At 42.8% G+C, this 20,553-nt stretch overlaps 1 protein-coding gene across 3 annotated transcripts in view; it reads right to left on the bottom strand.

Annotated features, from left to right (window-relative positions):
• tpcn2 (two pore segment channel 2) overlaps positions 1 to 20,553 on the bottom strand; it is an 89,452-nt gene that overhangs the window by 64,505 nt on the left and 4,394 nt on the right. For all 3 annotated transcript variants that reach the window (XM_086106225.1, XM_086106224.1, XM_086106226.1), the window contains exon 3: positions 7,655 to 7,707. In XM_086106225.1, the coding sequence (XP_085962351.1) occupies positions 7,655 to 7,707 (53 nt within the window). The remainder of the gene's footprint in view (positions 1 to 7,654; positions 7,708 to 20,553) is intronic.

Genomic DNA, 20,553 nt, shown 5'->3' on the forward strand with positions numbered 1-20,553 from the left:
GTTGCATACTTCGTTTTTCTCAGGTTTGCTTTTAACACAGCAGTCAGGCTATGTTGATTCTGTTGGTCCTTCTTGCGCGCAAGTCTTTCTACGGTTTTGTGTAGACATCATTTCGGTGGCTACACTTGGTTCGATGACAACACCGGAGACATTTTATTTTCAGGATGGTCGCTACACTGCACGGCTGAACTCTCGACGTGCCTCAGCACACCGTCACTGTCAGACGAACACAGAGAAGATCCACCCACTTTATTTATATAGACACGGAACACTGTTACCTTCCACACAAAATAGTTCTAAACAAGTAACAATCGCGTCAGTGGCATACATCGTATTCGACAGGCTACCTGTTCTTTATTCACGAGAGGCTCATCAACCTAGTCTCTTATTTCTCTCCCGAAACAGTGTCTTCTCCCGCTTGGTGTACCTTAGCCTTCTCCGCTACGTACAATTTCTGGACATAGCTTGTAATGGAGGCTCTCGCTGATGGTTTTTTTCACTGTCCTTGAATAAAGTTTCACCTCCACTACATTAGGGGGCAGTGGCGCTCTCATTGGCAGTTTGCGCAGGGAGCATTCGAAGGGAGGAAAGATGGCGAGGCGTATGTAGCGCTTGGCTTCACTGTGACTCCGGTGACAGACGAGAAAACATCAGTGTGCTTACCGTGTTTAAAAATGTTGGTAGCGGACGGTATAAAGCCAAATAAATTAAGGCGTCACTGAAAGACATTACACCCCAATTACGCCGATAAGCTGCTTGAGTTTTTTCAGCGAAAACGTGCCGAATATTGCCAACAATTATGCCGCTTTGTGACTGCTACTTCAGTAAACTAAAATACAGATCCTGGCTACACATTGAGCAGGAGCCGAGAGGTGCTGTGTCCTGCTTCAAACCTCGCTTCGAAAAGTTGTGCATTGCTCAACTTATTTTCCATATTTATGTTTTGCAGGTTACATTTTTTTATGTTGTTCTCCTGAGTTAATGTTGGTGATCAGTTTGAATGCATTATTATTTATTGATTTTATGTGATTTTATTTTTCAGTATCGTATAGTTTGACATGGTCGGTCAAAAATGTTTACAATTTAATGAAGGATTTAATTGTATTTTTGAATTTCAGATGCACTTTAAATCTTTTTTGTTACAGTTAATAAAGCTATTCATTGTTGTCAGTTAGTCCATATTTCTTTCTTTTTTTATTCTTTTATAGGTTAATAAGAATACAGTGTTCTGCAGAGGTGTACTTCGAACAATTTTATCGACAAATGATACGATTTATAGTCTTGCGGGGGGGGGGGGGGGGAAATAATTGAGAAACACTGATATAAGATATCCTTTATTTGTCCCACACTGGGGAAATTTACAGTCTAGAGCAGCAAGATTGTGGGGAGAAAGAAGAAAGAAGAAAAGCAAAGTGTTTGAAAATGTAACATTTATTTTGTGAATGCAATGTAGATATATCCTTGTCTCACCCCTCGGGTGGTGTCCGTCCTCCATTCAGCTCGGGTCCTCTACCAGAGGACCACTCCTCTCTAAGCCCTTGGTATTTCTCGAGTTTCTTGTGTTCCTTCTTTCTGATGTTTCCATCACTTGGGACCGCTACATCCACTACAACGGCTTTCCTCTGCCCTTTATCTATGATCACGATATCCGGTTGGTTCGCCATTACCATCTTTTGTCAGTCTGGAAGTCCCACAGGATCTTCGCTCGGTCATTCTCCACAACCTTCGGAGGTGTTTCTCATTTTGACCTTGGGGTTTCCAGTCCAACTCCGCACAGATGTTTCGGTCGACTATGCCAGCCACCTGGTTATGGCGTTCCATTTAGGGTTTCCCTGCTAGCATCTTACACCCTGCAGTTATGTGTTGGATTGTCTCAGGTGCCTCTTTGCACAACCTACACCTTGGGTCTTGTCTGTTGTGGTATATCTGGGCCTCAATGGCTCTGGTGCCTCTGTGCTGTCCTTCAGGCCAGCCCTCTCTAGCCACTGATAAGACTTCTTGAGATCAGCCACTTCAGTTATGGTCCGGTGATACATACCGTGTAGGGGCTTGTCCACCCATGATGGTCCCTCTTCCAACACCTCATCCTCTGTTCCCCATTGTCTGAGACATTCTCTGAGTACGTCATCTGTTGGAGCCTTCTCCTTGATGTATTCATGGAGCTTGGATGTTTCGTCCTGGACAGTGGCTCTCACACTCACTAGTCCCCGGCCTCCTTCCTTTCGGCTTGCGTACAGTCTCAGGGTGCTGGATTTGGGATGGAACCCTCCATGCATGGTTAGGAGCTTTCGGGTCTTAATGTCCGTGGTCTGAATCTCTTCCTTTGGCCACCTTATTATTCCTGCAGGGTATCTGATCACTGGCAGGGCAGAGCTGTTTATTGCCCGGGTATTATTCTTGCCATTGAGCTGTCTTCTTAGGACTTTGGTAGTAGCTGCTTTCCTTGTTGCCAGTTCGAGGTTGCCATTGGCTTGTGGTATACCGAGGTACTTGTAGTTGTCCTCAATGTCTGCTATTGTTCCTTCAGGGAGTGAGACCCATTCAGTGCGGACTACCTTTCCTCTCTTAGTCACCATCCGACTACATTCCTCAAGCCCGAATGACATCCCGATGTCGCTGCTGTAGATCCTGGTTGTGTGGATCAGGGAGTCTATGTCCCCTTCGCTCTGAGCATACAGCTTTATGTCATCCATGAAGAGGAGGTGACTGATCGTAGCTCCGTTTCTGAGGCGGTATCCATAGCCTGTCTTGGTGATTACTTGGCTTAGGGGGTTCAGTCCTATGCAGAACAGCAGTGGGGAGAGTGCATCACCTTGGTATATGCCACATTTGATGGACACTTGGGTAAGTGGCTTGCCATTGGCTTCAAGTGTGGTTTTCCACATCCTCATCGAGTTCGCAACGAAGGCTCTTAGGGTCCTGTTCACCTTATACAACTCCAAGCATTCAGTGATCATGTATGTGGCATTGAGTCATAGGCTTTCTTGTAATCAATCCAGGCTGTGCACAGGTTGGTATGTCGGGACCTGCAGTCTTGTGCGACTGTTCTGTCAACCAGGAGCTGATATTTGGCTCCTCTGGTATCTCTACCAATGTCCTTCTGTGCTTCGCTCATGTATTGATCCATGTGTCCACTTATCTTAGCCGCAATGATGCCTGACATGAGCTTCCATGTTGTGGAGAGACAGGTTATTGGCCGATAGTTGGATGGGACTGCACCCTTTGAGGGATCCTTCATGATCAGGATTGTTCGCCCTTTGGTTAGCCATCCTGGTTGAGTCCCATCCCTCAGCAGCTGGTTCATTTGTGCTGCTAGGCGCTCATGGAGTGCTGTGAGTTTCTTTAGCCAGTAGGTGTGGACCATGTCCGGGCCTTGTGCTGTCCAGTTTTTCATATCTGAGACTCTTTCTTGTATGTCTGCCACTGTTATGGTAACTGGGTTCTGTTCAGGGAGGTTGCTGTGCTCCTCTTTCAGGGTCACCAGCCATTGTGCACTGCTGTTATGTGCAACCTCCTTCTCCCTGTTGTTAGGACCCTGCCACTGAGCGTACACTTTCGCAGGTTGTGTTGCGAACAGCCTGTTTATTCGTCTGGCCTCATTCTCTTTCGTGTACTGCTTTAGGCGGCTGGACAAGGCTTGGAGCCTTTGTTTGGCAGTTTCGAGTGCTTCAGGTATGGTCATCTGGATGTACCTCTTGGGTATCGGCCTTTTCATCACACCTATCTGGGCCTCCGTCAATTGACTCACATCTTTCCGAGCCGCCTTGATCTTAGCCTGCAACCGTCTTTTCCATGGTGGATAACGTATCTCACGGCTCCCATGGTTGCTCTTGGAGCCTAGCATCTCTCGGATCACTGATGCTGAAGCGTATACCAGCTCATTGGTTTCCGTGATCGTTACGGTAGGGATCACCCTCAGTGCTGCATTCACACTTTCCATGAGACTTTCAGGTGGTACTTCACATAGTCGTTGTAATCGGTTTCTAGGTTGCCCAGCTTTCATTCTCGCCATGATCTTAGCTTTCAGGTCAGTTGCTGCCTCGCTCAGCATTTCATTTATTGGGGCTGGCCTCCCAATCTCATCATCTGCATTCATTGGGGCTTGCCTCCCAATCTCTGGTATGACCTCCTCCTCTGATCTGGCAGCCTGGGGCCCTTCACCATGGAACCTGTGTTGTACCTCATCAATCTCAAGTTGTGACAGCAATTGCCGTTTGTGGATGTTGGAACACTGAGCTACTCGTTGTTTCGTGGTCAACCGTGACTGTGGGTTTCGAAGTGACCATTTAGCCCACATTCTCTGCATGTAACCCCTCTGACTGGGGTTGCTTGAGTAGTAGCATTCCAACAGAGCCATGTTATCGCATCTCGCCCATCTCCGCTTTGTTCCAGTCGCCCATTTTTCATCAAGGTGCTCCGGTTCCCCAGCACCTGACGCAGACCTCGTTTGGCCGGGCGACGTCTGTCATTCGTTTTATTGTCTCTGATCATTGTATGAGGTAGGCATTAACGTGAAGGGTCTTGCCCAAGGACCCACACTGGATGGTGTTATGTGCTTCATTTTTTTGCCCCAAGCGGGATTCGAACCCCCGTCTCCCGTATGCCAAACAAATGCCTTACAGACTGAGCTATCTATAATTAGAGCTGCCAGTTTAGCGCGTTTTTATTGGCATTAATTTAAATGAATTTTAACGAGATTCATTTTTTTTCTCGCAAGATTAACGCGGCACACGTCACAGCGGATGTTACGTTGCTCTATAAATAAACCAGAAACAAAACAAAAAGCGCGCTGCACAGGTCCACGCACGTTTGTTTTGCCAGCCACGGCAGCGCGAGACACGGAAAACTTAAAAAGCTTATGAATGGAAAGTTTACTTTTAAAAATTTGCCAGATTGTTCCACTGACAAGACCAAAGTTACCTGTATGTTTTGCAGTCGTAAACTATAATAATAATAATAATACATTTTATTTATAAGCGCCTTTCAAGACACCCAAGGACACTTTACAATAACAAAATCACAAAACAATACGGGTTGAGCAGCAGCAGCCAAAACGCGGCAGCCAAAAGGCGCCAGCGTTCACTCAACCCGGAAGTCAGAAAGAAACCACAAGGGAGGGAGAGGGGGAGAAAAAAAAACACGCTCAAATTACCCTCATTTTGAGGATAATTTGAGTTAGGCAAAAAACTCCTGCACAAGCATATGACAGTTACAAGACATAAACAATGAAGATGGTGAAACAAGGGAGTGTATGAAGGAGGGGGTGATGGTGGGGGACTAGCTTCCGTGCATACTTTCTTTCATCAGGGGATGGTCGAGATAGCAGATGTTGTTTTGGTAGCAGGCTGCCCAAGAATTTAAGACAACCTTGAGTCTGTGGCTTATGTCTCTTTAGTGGTGTCGATCAGCCAAATCCGCGATTTCAGTTTCTCCAAGTTCTTGACCACCTTGCAGAGATGCTCCAAAACCGCAACAGTTTGTGGTTGAGCACAGTCTGAGTGTTGGACATCCGCACGATGCCATCCTTACACCGGCAGCCTCTTCACTTCCAATAGAGCCGCTCCCGTCGGTTGAATTTTGCGATAGATCAGGAAACTGCTAACACCAAACAGCAGCATAGCTGTTATCAGAAGGCCCACAATGTAGATGTCTTCCACATCCTCAATGGACAGTATTGACAGGCACACCATTCTCCACTTCCTCCAGGGATCTAGGGTGTACCCAGCAGCAAATGTCCCCGAGGGGTAAGTAGGCTCCCCACTGCCTGCTCTTCTCGTCGAGAAAATTTTGTCGATGGCATCGAGAGACCAGCCAACCAATTCCATGTTTGTTTTTAGGATGAAAATATGACAGGAGGCTAGGAAAAGTCAAAGACAGCACATGGACTGAGTGGCGAGCAGGGAAGGGTGGGGGGGACAGGAGCAGAAAGCAAAAGCGTCCGCCTTCGTCGAGTAACATACTGTAAACTGAGCTATCATCATCGCACGCCGAGTCTGAAATACCACTTGGCCAAGCACACAGCTGGCGTGAGTACTCCGCCCCCTCGTCTCAGACAGACAGCTGTGGATCATTTCAAAGCGAAGAAAATGGATGACACGACGAAGAACAAATTTGCTGAAGCCATAGCTAAATGTATGGCTACTGCATGCAAGCCTGTCAACATTGTCCACAGCTCGACTCAAACTGAAATCATTCGCATTGCTTCTAACGACTCCACTACGGATTGCCAGCGAGAGCCTCCATTACAAGCTGTGTAAGGAGATTGTACGTAGCGGAGAAGGCGAAGGTACACCAAGCGGGAGAAGACACTCTTTCGGGAGAGAAATAAGAAACTAGGTTGATGAGCCTCTGGTGAATAAAGAGCAGGTAGCCTGTCGAATACGATATATGCCACTGACGCGATTGTTACTTGTTTGGAACTATTTTGTGTGGAAGGTTATAGTGTTCTGTGTCCATATAAATAAAGCGGGTGGAGCTTCTCTGTGTTCGTCTGACAGTGACGGTGTGCTGAGGCACGTCGAGAGTTCAGCCGTGCAGTGTAGCGACCTAGCTAACACACTGAAAATAAAACGTCTCCAGTGTTGTCATCGAACCAAGTGTAGTCATCCGAAATGATGTCTACACAAAACCATAGAAAGACTTCCGCGCAAGAAGGACCAACAGAATCAACATAGCCTGACTGCTGTGTTTAAAGCAAACTTGAGAAAAACGAAGTATGCAACCATGGCTTAAATCCACTATAGGCTGAGTACTAGTTTACCTTAGATGTGCACTTTATAATGTTATATTGCTCTGTTTTGATTCCACAAAAAGAGCTGTTAAAGCAGCTGTTGTGTGACAGAATATTTTTTTCACTGTTGTTGATGGACAGTAATATTGTGTGAGAGATTATGTGTGAATAACTGCTCCAAGTGAAAAATGTTTATGTAGAATTGAAAATCGAAATGATTATTTCAATAAATATTTGCATTTTGCACATAGAAAACTGATTCATGATTCCATGTTGATGAGAGCATTAAAATGGGGAAAAATAGGACAAAAAATATAAAAGGAAATTCAGAAATGATAAAAAATGCGTGAGTAATCACGATTAATATTTCAATCGTTTGACATCTCTAATATATATATAATGTGTGTGTGTGTATATGTAATTTTTTTTGTACAGTTGACCTTTGCTGTTCGCTGGGAATAGAGACCAGGATTTCCCACGAATATCAAAAATCTGCATAATATTAAAACCAATTTTTTGAGGTTATATATCATGATTTAACCAGGTCAGCCCACCTGGGAATAGATTTTCCTCCATGTGGCCTCTGAACCAAAATGAGAGCAACACCCCTATTCTTGACAATTCAGCTACAGTTATTCAGTATCAATTACCTGTATTATTATGTACTTTGGCTCAAATAAAACTTTGACAAAGGATAAATGTACATTCAGAAAGTACTCCATTAGTTCTGTAAATACCAACATAGCAGTTACGAATGTGTTGATGTTCCACAGTATGTTCAGAAAAGCTATGCGAGTTACAAAGATTGTAACTCGCATAGAACGTTTATAATTGCACGTTATTCAGGTTTATATTGAAATAACTCTTTGTAACTTTAAAACAGTACATCAAATGTTCACACCATTACTACAAGGTTTTAGTTACCTGAATGGCATCTTCAATGAAAACAACCGCTTGTTGGATGTAGAGCTCCTCATCTGTCGGAAGAGAGACCGGTGAGAGTAGCAAGATCATCTTTGTCTTAGAGGTGAATCTTCACATATTCCAAAGTTAAAGGCATTGTGAAATCAACTGTTCTGGATCAACTGGTCTACCTTTACAAGATTTTACAAGGCTAATAGAAAGCATAAAAACTCTGCCTTCCTAAAATAAACAAATGTCTGTGAAATATTGTCTGTGGAACTGGTCCGACTGGTTTGATTTCTACTTAACTAACAGAAGTTCCCGTTCAACCTTCTTGTTGTCCTAAGTCGCTTGTGATAAAGAGGTTTCAAGATTCAAGAATAATGTGGAGCCTCTATTAGCTGAACGAAAGAAGGAGTGGTCAACCTTAAAGCAGGGATGTGCAATTGGGGCTTATGGGCCACACGCTGAGTGGCTCCCTTATTCATAAAAAAAAAAAAAATCTAACAAGTAAATAATTTTTAAAGTATTGGTGGAAAAAAAAGGGGGGGGGGGGGGGGTCCGCAAATTTGTGAATCCATGGGTGGCGAACTGTGACTGTGCAGGGATCTACTGGTGTTTTAATTTGTAATATCACCAATCACCACAAGAGGTCAGACATGTCTTAGTTGTACTTATACTGGGTCTTACACTGCCCTATCCTGTAATATGAGTCGGCATAAAAATGTTCTTGCGGTTCTTGTCTTCCTTGTCTTCACAATCTAGTATAGTGATAAAATATGAAATTTCATGGCTGTGCAATTTAAGTAGAACCATGGATGAAGGCCCTGCCACTGGGAGCTCACCAACAAGCCCAACCTCTAGGCCTGGCTCCAGAGGGGGGCCCTGGTGACCCGCATCCGGTCAAGGGAAAATTACGTCTAAATTTCATACTCATCATCAGGGCTCTCTGAGCTGTGTTTTGTCAGGTCCCTCACCTATGACCTGTTTGCCATGGGTGACACGACCATGGGGCTGAAGCCCCAGACAACCTTGCTCCCCAACCTCTAGGCCTGGCTCCAGAGGGGGGCCCTGGTGACCCGCATCCGGTCAAGGGAAAATTACGTCTAAATTTCATACTCATCATCAGGGCTCTCTGAGCTGTGTTTTGTCAGGTCCCTCACCTATGACCTGTTTGCCATGGGTGACACGACCATGGGGCTGAAGCCCCAGACAACCTTGCTCCCTCTGGGACACACAAACCACTGCAACACGATGGTGCCATTTAAGACTGTTGGAAAATAAATCCAGTGCAGTTTCTCATGATTGTACCTGACGGAGATCATTTTGTAGTGCTTTCGTCGTTGTTTTAAACAGAAGTGAATTGAATACAACTCTATTGTCAAATGTGCTGTACGTATGTGTACACGACATGTGTAAGCGAAGTCCCTTCTTAATTCTACCACACGATTGCTCCATAACTGAACTCCTTTTACAGAAACACATATTTGTTTCATGTTTGTTCTTGTCCTTGATTTTGACACTTGCGCCCCTTAGGCCACAACAACCCACTCTGATTAAGAAGAGCTACTGGATACTGTGGGAAAGTTATTTATGATATGCTTTTTACATGATTTGTGCGGTTTTGAATTCAACTCTGTCATAGAATTTGAGAGAGTTTAATTTGATACAATAATGGATTTGTTGAATCTCTATAACTTGAATGGTGGAAAATTCGTCTCACTCTCTTTTGGAGCTTTACAATCAACTGAGTATTTGTTTTGGAAATACAGTATTGTCCCATATCCCCACACAATAGTACAGGTATGGCAATAATAACAAACAATTCAATGTATATAATGATTCCTTATTCAGGAGTTACTTGTTTTAGATATTTTATTTATGTGATTTCCAACATAATGTTTAATTTCCTTTCACATGTTTGCCTCATTCGGGGCCTTTTTTTTCATTTTGGTGGTGTTCTCAACAATAAATTAGACTGGTCTAACAACACAGACGCTCTGATCAGGAAGGGGCAGAGCCTCGGCTCTTCCTGCTCAGAAAACTGAGGTATTTTGGAGTTCAAGGGTCACTCCTTAAGACCTATGATGACTCTGCGGTGGCCTCAGCCATTCATGATGGCATAGTCTGCTGGTCAGGCACCATCTCGGCCCGGGACAGAAAGAGACTGGACCGACTGGTCAGGAGGGCCAGCTCTGTCCTGGGCTGCTCCCTGGACACTCTGGAGGAGTGGGCAACAGGAGGATGCTCGCCAAGCTAAAAGCTATGATGGACAGACCCTCCCACCCCTACAGGCCACCCTGACAGCACTGGGCAGCTCCTTCAACCAGAGACTGATACACCCGCGCTGCAAGAAGAAGTGCAACCGCTCGTTCCTCCCAACTGTTGTCAGGCTATTGAATAGACAGACCTGAAAACCTGGACTCACCCCCACTCACCCATTTTTAATATGCTTTTATATATATATATATATATATATATATATATATATATACTAGAGCTGTCAGTTTAGCACGTTTTTATTGGCATTCATTTAAATGAATTTTAACGGGATTCAATTTTTTCTCGCGAGATTAACGTGGCACACGTCACAGCCTATGTTACGTTGCTGTATAAATAAGCCAGAAACAAAACAACAAGCGTGCTGCACAGGATTACGCATGCGTGAGACACAGAAAACGGATACTTAAAGTTTATGAATAGAAAGTTTACTTTTAAAAAGTTGCCAGATTGTTCCACTGACAAAACCAAAGTTACCTGGATGTTTTGCAGTCGTAAACTGAGCTATCATAATAGCACGTCGAGTCTGAAATACCACTTAATGGCCAAGCACACAGCTGATGTGAGTACTCCGCCCCCCTAGTCTCAGACAGACAGCTATGGATCATTTCAAAGCGAAGAAAATGGATGACACTACGAAGAACAAATTTGCTGAAGCCATAGCTAAATGTATGGCTACTGCATGCAAGCCTGTCAACATTGTCCACAGCTCGACTCAAGCTGAAATCATTCGCATTGCATCTAACGACTCCACTACCTATTGCCAGCGAGAGCCTCCATTACAAGCTGTGTATAGAGATTGTACGTAGCGGAGAAGGCTAAGGTACACCATGCGGGAGAAGACACCGTTTTGGGAGAGAAATAAGAGACTAGGTTGATGAGCCTCTGGTGAATAAAGAGCAGGTAGCCTGTCGAATACGATGTATGCCACTGACGCGATTGTTACTTGTTTGGAACTATTTTGTGTGGAAGGTTACAGTGTTCCGTGGCCATATAAATAAAGCGGGTGGAGCTTCTCTGTGTTCGTCTGACAGCGACAGTGCGCTGAGCGAGAGTTCAGCGGTGCAGTGGTAGCGACCACAATGAAAATAAAACGTCTCCAATGTTGTCATCGAACCAAGTGTAGTCATCCGAAATGATGTCTACACAAAACCATAGAGAAACTTCTGCGCAAGAAGGACCAACAGAATCAACATAGCCTGGCTGCTGTGTTCAAAGCAACCTTGAGAAAAACGAAGTATGCAACCATGTCTTAAATCCACTATAGGCGGAGTACTAGTTTGCTTACTTAGATGTGCACTTTATAATGTTATATTGCTCTGTTTTGATTCCATAAAAAGAGCTGTTAAAGCAGCTGTTGTGTGACAAAATATATTTTTCACTGTTGTTGATGGACAGTAATATTGTGTGAGAGATTATGTGTGAATAACTGCTCCAAGTGAAAAATGTTCATGTAAAATTGAAAATCGAAATTGTTATTTCAGTAAATATTTGCATTTTGCACATAGAAAACTGATTCATGATTCCATGTTGATGAGAGCATTAAAATGGGGAAAAATAGGACAAAAAAATATAAAAGGAAATTCAGAAACGATAAAAAATGTGTGAGTAATCACAATTCATTTTTAGTTGATTTGAGTTAATTGACAGTTGCATTTTTAATTAGATTAAATATTTTAATCTTTTGACAGCTCTAATACATACATATACAGTATATACAGACACACAGACATGCGCACACACACACACACACACACGCACGCACACACACTTTTTGTTCTACTTCTCGCTTTCATAATTTTGCTGCTGTAAATTAGGAATGTCTTCATTGTGAGACAAACAAAGGTTTTCTTATCTTATTTTATAGAAGACATGTTGCATTAAAATTGCTTTTAATCTAATGTACTTATAAATGTTCTAATTAAAATTTAAACAAAAATAAAATCCACTTCCAATGTGCCAGTATCCAAACGTGCCAGCACCCCAACGTTGCCAGGGCTGCGCGGGCCCTTGATAGCTGCTTGCAGCTCTAGTTTATTTTTATATTTTGATTTCACTGATCATCGGTATAATAATCACAGCAAGAGTTCTGATTATTTGCATAAGAGTGAATATCTGGATCGAGATAATTTTGTGAATTCAAAAGTTTTTCAATATTTTTTTGGGTGTGTGGATTTGCCATTTCTTTGGTGTTTGTCAGCTTTGTATCTCAGTTATGAAGTTTAACTCGTCTGTCAGCATGCTGCTGATCGGTATCGGACGTGTTGCTGCTGTCTTGGTGTGCTATTGCAGGGGTGAATTATAAATCTACCACAATGGAGATAAGATCTCTCTCCGCTGTCTCGTGCCACTTTCAATTTTGGGGATCAGGTTTTTTTTTTTTTGGATGGCTTCTGTAAGTGCGCATTTATCTCAACTCAACTGTATTTATAGAGCACTTTCAAACAGCCATCGCTGCACACAAAGTACTGTAGCTGTACATGGAGCAACTAACATACAACAGTAAAGCAACAAATCAGTAACAAAGACGGTAGAGAGCACCGAACAGTATAACTAAGACCATAATTTGAGTCATACTGAGTCAAATGCCAAATAATACAAGTGAGTTGTGAGGCGGGTTTTAAAGATGGGCAGCGAGGAGGCTTGCCGAATGTTCAGTGGGAGGTCATTCCAGAGAGAAGGACCGGCAATGTATCTATTTGAGCCCTTTGGGTACCTTGCTTTCTGTAAAACCCTTGTTTTATGTTTTTATTTTTAAACTTTACAACAAAAGGCCTGGGCCTGATCCTCCCAGGTTCAGATTTCCCAGTACAGCGTGCTTGCTCCACCCCAATAATTTCCTGCAGCTCAAGTTTTTCCTGAAAGGTTTTCCTCATTTTATCTTTGGTGTCTGTCCATGGTTCTCCTGGTGTTTCCTCCACTCCATCTATGACTAAGTTATTCATCTTTGACTGGCCTTCGAGATAGTCAGTCATTATCAGTTGAAACCAGTCGACGGTCACGTACCTTGTACATTTCTGTTTGCATATTTTTGGAGTGTTCCATTTGTTTAATGTGACTTATCTTTACATCATCAACCTCCTGTGTAAAGTGTATACAGGACTGGCTTTTACTTCTTGCAGCTCCGACATAATATTGTCCATTGCTGGAGTCCATTGCCATTTTGACAAACCATGAAAATGTTCCTGCCATCATTTCTCGACTGCAGTAAAGAATTCCCTATGCTGCAGTGATACTTTGTTATTCATTTAGCCGTTACCCTTTGGGCATTGGCGTTGTGTGACAATTCTTTCTCCCAGATACTCGATCTAAGCCTTTGATGGGTCTTGCTACCTTGCTACTGAGGGTGGCCCTGAGCTGGTTTGTTGATTGTTATTCTCCTGGCCTCTGGCTGTGAGTCTTTGCTTACTTGGCTTTTATATACGTACTGACTGGATGGATGGATGGATAGATAGAATACTCTCTCTCTCTCTCTATGTACAGTATATGTATGCATATAAAATGCATACATATTTACATACATTTTGGAAAGACGCGATATGTGATATGTGTCATGATTCTGTTTGTGACCAACAGGTGGCACTGCAGAGTTCTCCCTCCAGCTGCACACCTGTTGGTAGTTATCTAATTATTGCTTTAAAAGGACTCGGCACGACCACTCAGTGTCGGGTCATTGTTTCTTTGTTGCTGTCATGTCTGTTTGTTTGCTGTAGCTGTCATGTTCTCGATCATGTTTTGTTGACTGTTAGTTTTAGCTACAGCTTGGGTTTTGTTTGATACTTTGGATTCTTTTTGTTTTGTAGGACTTTGGTTGTTTCGGATTCAGTTTTCACTGTGTTTTATTAAATACAATTCGTCAAGTTCACCCTGCTCCTCCCTCCTGCCTGCTTTTTGGGGTCCACCACCATGTCATGTGACAATATGGGTGTTGAATGTAGCGAAAACGATGTCATTATAATATTTAACATGTACTTAAGGGGTGACATTTTTATGATCTAATGAAAGAAACAAAATAAGCAAGCTCACTGTATTCTTAGCTCAATAATTGTAATGCCCCGAGAAACTGTTCACCTATTGGATAGCACTGTGCATTTCAGGTGGCAGTGGACTGGTCAAAATTAAGATAAAAGCATACAATTCCAAATATAACTTATTGCATATCTTTGTGCTAAGCATATTGTGTGGGCATTTATCACGTAAATATTTTTTTTGATATTTTTTGCAGCCTTATACTGGACATCACAGGTGTCAAAACCAAGGCCCGGGAGCCATATCTGGCCCACCACATCATTTTATGTGGCCTGAGAAAGCAACTTGCTTGATCCTCCCTAAAATCAGAACAGAAATATCCAATTGTCGTGTGTACTAAATAAAATGTGTGTGTGTGTGTGTCTGCGTGCGTGTGTGTGTGCGTTCATTGCAGCCAATGATGGGATAAAAAGAAACAGTGAATTCGACAGTGTCTCAAAGTATGGTCGAGGCTTACACTAGAGATTGTGAAAGCATTGAGGTAAAAAAAAAAGTGCAAGGCAACACATTTAAAATGAAGACTGTTGGAAATAAATTAGCATCATTTCGTGTAAACTGGAAATTTTGGTTTGTGCTTCTGTTGGTGTTTGTGTATGCGACTGCCTTGAAGGCCCTGACAACAAGCCACTGATCAATTTAAAATAAAGTCTACTGACTGACCAAAATGAAGGAGGTTTTTGTTTTTTTCCAAACTGCAATTTGATGTTGATTTAAATTTGATGAAGTTTTCAGCACTGCAATCAAGCTTGGTTAGGAGATTTTTAGACTGTTGAACCACATTGGCAAAGAGGTTTCATGACTCCGAAACATTTTTTTAACCAGACACACAACGCTTTGAAAGCCACACTCAAAACCAACGATTCAAAATCACCAACTGCACTGCCCTGCATTTTTATTTGTTTTATTTATTCTGGATGATTCTGTTTTTTACTGACTGTCTTTGAGAGTCTCAAAAGACGCTTATGGATAAAATGCATTGACACATTCTCACAAAATATCGCTTGTGTATCAATTAGGACCTTAAAGTATAGACGTGCCCAAAACAAAACCTACATTTAAAAAAAAAAAAAAAAAAACTGACGGCAACAAACGCTCATATTGAGAAAAACTTTCAAGTGACTGATAGCAGAAAAATCCCATGCTTAACGGGTGCATCATCGGGAGAACATGCAAATGAAAATTTCACACACAAGGGGCTGTGCCAAGATTCAAACCTAGAACCTTTGAACTGTGGGGAAAACCACAGCCACAAAATGAAGAAGGAAAAACTCAAGACAGAAGAAGAGTGTGACTAAAGATTTCCTGTTCAGAAGTAACAAGTATACATGATGAGTCACTTTTGCTCACACAGGATGCACACCACAAGATGCAATGCATCATTTCGGCAAACAATCAACATGGGGAGACTGATACAGTTCAAAGAACTGTACTATGAAATCTACAGACAGGACAAAATTGCACTCTTTTTTGAAAAAAAAAGTTTTAATTGGTTTTCTTTCATAGAGCAAACAAAACAAAAACAATGTGTTGTATTTTTAGTTTCGCTGTGCACGGATTTTTTTGTGCAATTTTTTTATGTTTTTTTTTTTAAAACAGTGAATTGTGTTCTGCATCCTGATTGGACAGTAGAAGAGAGCCAATCTCTCTTTTTCGTTAATGGATGCTACAGCTTCTTGTTGCTTTCAAGCTTAGCTTGTAGCAGATTGCAGCATGACGTCTTTGATCCACTGGTGAAAAGGACACTTTGATTCGCTCCTCTTTCATCTATAACTGCTTCAGACAACAAAGTGTATGCAGGAAAGTGGTTAAGATTGCACGATTGTCTGTGTCTAATGTGTTAAAGCAGCTGTTGTGTGACAAAATATTTTTTTCACTGTTGTTGATGGACAGTAATTTTGTGTGAGAGATTATGTGTGAATAACTGCTCCAAGTGAAAAATGTTCATGTAAAATTGAAAATCGAAATTGTTATTTCAGTAAATATTTGCATTTTGCACATAGACAACTGATTCATGATTCCATGTCGAGAGCATTAAAATGGGGAAAAAATAGGACCAAAAAATATAAAAGGAAATTCAGAAACGATAAAAAATGTGTGAGTAATCACAATTAATTTTTTGTTCATTTGAGTTAATTATGACAGTTGCGTTTTTAATTAGATTAAATATTTTAATCGTTTGACAGCTCTAATATATATACACACACACACATATATATATATATATACACAGGTATATAGGTATACATTTATTCAAAACAAACATGTCAGGAGTGATCTCTTTTCAACCATCTCAATAATTATTCACGATTGTAAATGAAGTCTAGTTTTAGCAGTGTAACAAATTGAACTAAATTTCCTCAGCGGGGAAACAAATTGTCCAATTCTATGATTGATAGACAGCGTTTTTCTTTTGTTTTTTTCCCTCCATTTTACATGCCTGTAGTACTGGCCATCCGCCCTTTGAATGTCGGGCATTCTTGGTTCAGCCATTTTTTGAATGCTGACTTGCTGTCTCTGTTTAACCAACCTGAGGAACATGTCCAAACAATAGGGGCTTACTCTCTGAAGATATTTAACATTTAAACATCCATTCGTTCATCCATTTTCTGATCTGCTTTATCCTTAAAGGGTCAGGGGGCGTGTTGGAGCCCATCCCAGCTGTCTTAGGCCAGTACACGGCGGACACCCTGCACTTACAATCAAAGGTCAATTTAGGGACAATTTAGAATGTTCTATCAATCTCCCACACATGTTTTTGGAATGTGGGAGGAAACTGGAGTACCCGGAGAAAACCCACGCAGGCATTGGGAGAACATGCAAACTCCACACAGGAAGGCCAGAGCCGGAATCGAACCCTGGACCTCTGCACTGTGATGTCAAATTCAAATGATTTACATCTACTAAAAATGTAAAAAAGCCTCCCTGTTCAAATATTTAGGGGGAGAGGGTTGGAGGAAAACAACCAGCTTTGTCTGATTTTACAACACTATGTACATCGACAATAGGCTCACTGTTTTGGGGCCAGAGCAATAGAGCGAAGGAGACCAACAAAACATGTTTGTTCGACCATTAATATTGCATTGTCAAAGAGGGAAAGCAATTTTGAATACTTCAGATTGGTCAATAATTTGTTTAAAGATTTTAATATATATATATATATATATATATATATATATATAGTCTCAGATATAAAGAACTGGACAGCACCAGGTCCACACTTACTGGCTAAAGAAACTCACAGCACTTCATGAGCGCCTAGCAGCACAAATGAACCAGCTGCTGAGGGATGGGACTCACCCAGGATGGCTAACCGAAGGGCGAACGATCCTGATCATGAAGGATCCCTCAAAGGGTGCAGTCCCATCCAACTATCGGCCAATAACCTGTCTCTCCACAACATGGAAGCTCATGTCAGGCATCATTGCGGCTAAGATAAGTGGACACATGGATCAATACATGAGCGAAGCACAGAAGGACATTGGTAGAGATACCAGAGGAGCCAAATATCAGCTCCTGGTTGACAGAACAGTCGCACAAGACTGCAGGTCCCGACATACCAACCTGTGCACAGCCTGGATTGATTACAAGAAAGCCTATGACTCGATGCCACTTACATGGATCACTGAATGCTTGGAGTTGTATAAGGTGAACAGGACCCTAAGAGCCTTCATTGCGAACTCGATGAGGATGTGGAAAACCACACTTGAAGCCAATGGCAAGCCACTTACTCAAGCGTCCATCAAATGTGGCATATACCAAGGTGATGCACTCTCCTCACTGCTGTTCTGCATAGGACTGAACCCCCTAAGCCAAGTAATCACCACGACAGGCTATGGATACCGCCTCAGAAATGGAGCTACGATCAGTCACCTCCTCTACATGGATGACATAAAGCTGTATACTCAGAGCGAAAGGGACAGACTCCCCGATCCACACAACCAGGATCTACAGCAGCGACATCGGGATGTCATTCGGGCTTGAGAAATGTAGTCGGATGGTGACTAAGAGAGGAAAGGTAGTCCGCACTGAAGGGGTCTCACTCCCGAAGGAACAATAGCAGACATTGAGGACAGCTACAAGTACCTCGGTATACCACAAGCCAATGGCAACCTCGAACTGGCAACAAGGAAAGCAGCTTTGGACAAATACCTCCAGCGAGTGAGGCAAGTCCTAAGAAGCCAGCTCAATGGCAAGAATAAGACCCGGGCAATAAACAGCTATGCCCTGCCAGTGATCAGATACCCTGCAGGAATAATAAGGTGGCCAAAGGAAGAGATTCAGACCACGGACGTTAAGACCCGAAAGCTCCGAACCATGCATGGAGGGTTCCATCCCAAATCCAGCACCCTGAGACTGTACGCAAGCCGAAAGGAAGGAGGCCGGGGACTTGTGAGTGTGAGAGCCACCGTCCAGGATGAAACATCCAAGCTCCATGAATACATCAAGGAGAAGGCTCCATCGGATGACGTACTCAGATAATGTCTCAGACAATGGGGAACATGAGACAATGAGAGGATGAGGCGCGGGAAGAGGGACTATCATGGGAGGACAAGCCCCTACACGGGATGTACCACCGGACCATAACTGAAGTGGCTGATCTCAAGAAGTCCTATCAGTGGCTAGAGAGGGCTGGCCTGAAGGACAGCACAGAGGCACTCATCCTGGCTGCTCAGGAGCAGGCCCTGAGCACCAGAGCCATTGAGGCCCAGATATACCACACCAGACAAGACCCAAGGTCTAGGTTGTGCAAAGACGCACCTGAGACGATCCAACACATAACTGCAGGGTGTAAGATCCTAGCAGGGAAAGCCTACATGGAACGCCATAACCAGGTGGCTGGCATAGTCTACCGAAACATCTGTGCGGAGTATGGACTGGAAACCCCAAGGTCAAAATGGGAAACACCTCCGAAGGTGGTGGAGAATAACAGAGCAAAGATCCTGTGGGACTTCCAGATCCAGACTGACAAGAGGGTAATGGCGAACCAACCAGATATCGTGATCATAGATAAAGGGCAGAGGAAAGCCGTTGTAGTGGATGTAGCAGTCCAAGTGATGGAAACATCAGAAAGAAGGAAAATGAGAAACTTGAGAAATACCAAGGGCTCAGAGAGGAGCTGGAGGAGAGCCTGGAAGGTAAAGGTGACAGTCGTGCCTGTGGTGGTCGGAGCACTCGGGGCAGTGACCCCCAAACTAGATGAGTGGTTGCAACAGATCCCGGGAACAACATCAGACATCTCAGTCCAGAAATGTGCAGTGCTGGGAACAGCAAGGATACTGCGCAGAACCCTCAAGCTTCCTGGCCTCTGGTAGAGGACCCGAGCTGAATGGAGGACGGACACCACCCGAGGGGTGAAACGAGGATTTATATACAGTATATACTGTATATAATAGTATTTTTCAGTATAAGCACTTCCAATACAGATAGAAGCTGACTTAGTTTTTTTCCATCATGGTCTACCAGCACTGTCACACACTTCTCCCGTCTGTGCACAAGCTTCCACATTCCCTCATCGTAAAAATATTTGGACTGATGTCTCAGCCAGTCGCTCACAACACTTTTGACTTGATCGTCACTTTCAAACTTTGTGCCTCTCGTGAATGCTTTTCAGGCAGCAAACAGGTGAAAGTGTGAAGGAGCAAAGTCTGGACTGGAAGTGGGATAAGGGAGCAATTCACAGCCCAGCTCATTGATGGTCTGCACCGTTTGGGCTAAAGTGTGAGGCCCTGCGTTCTCATGATGCATGATTACTCTTCCTGAGTGATGAGCCCTGCATTTGTTCTTGATGTCTTTCATGACCTGCCTCAGCAGTTCACAGTAGTTGGCACCAACTTTGAAAATGAAGAAGTCAAAAATTTTGACGTTGAGGAAATATGGAACCTTTGCACAGATGGGAAAAGTGTGTGACAGTGTTGGAAGACTGTGTTGGAAAAAAAGGAAGCTTCTTCCTGTATTAGAAGTCCTGAAACCGAAACATTCACCTTATTTATTGAATGACCCTCATACATATATAGCTCACACTTACAGACACACTCATGAACATATTTGTGAAAAAAACATTAAATTTAGCACATTTTAACAGGTTTCGACTCAACGCTAAAGAGCAACAAACAATGGAAACTATGTACTAGAAAGCTTGATAAGCGAGATTTTAAAAAAACATGGGAAATCAAAGTCTAAATGATTTAAGTACATCTGATGATAAGCAGTCTGGAAAACGAATGAATATTTAACAGTAATGAGGAGATAGCCTTTTTGTGATTTAGCGAGAAGAGAAATTGTCTCCTGTTCTCCTTCCACCAAATTTTGCAATTACCTCAAGCAGAACACCATTGACAACATACCCTTGATTCCAAATATTTCTCCAAACTGCTGCAGAGAATATAGGCCAAGGATGGGATCAAGACACATGATTCAAGATTAAAGGCACTCCCAAAGAGTTTCAGCAACAGAATCTTATGCATCACACAGAAATTGGTAGCGGTACTCCATGATTAAATCATTAATCACTATTTAATACTGAAATAATGAAATAAAGAGTTTTTGAGTTTTTTTGGAAACAAAGGATGACATTGTATTGAACAAACCAACCCTGAAATTACATTATTTTG

This window comes from Hippocampus guttulatus, chromosome 3 (assembly GCF_054856545.1).
Source record: "Hippocampus guttulatus isolate MCC_2025c chromosome 3, RoL_Hgut_1.0, whole genome shotgun sequence".
NCBI lineage: Eukaryota > Metazoa > Chordata > Actinopteri > Syngnathiformes > Syngnathidae > Hippocampus > Hippocampus guttulatus.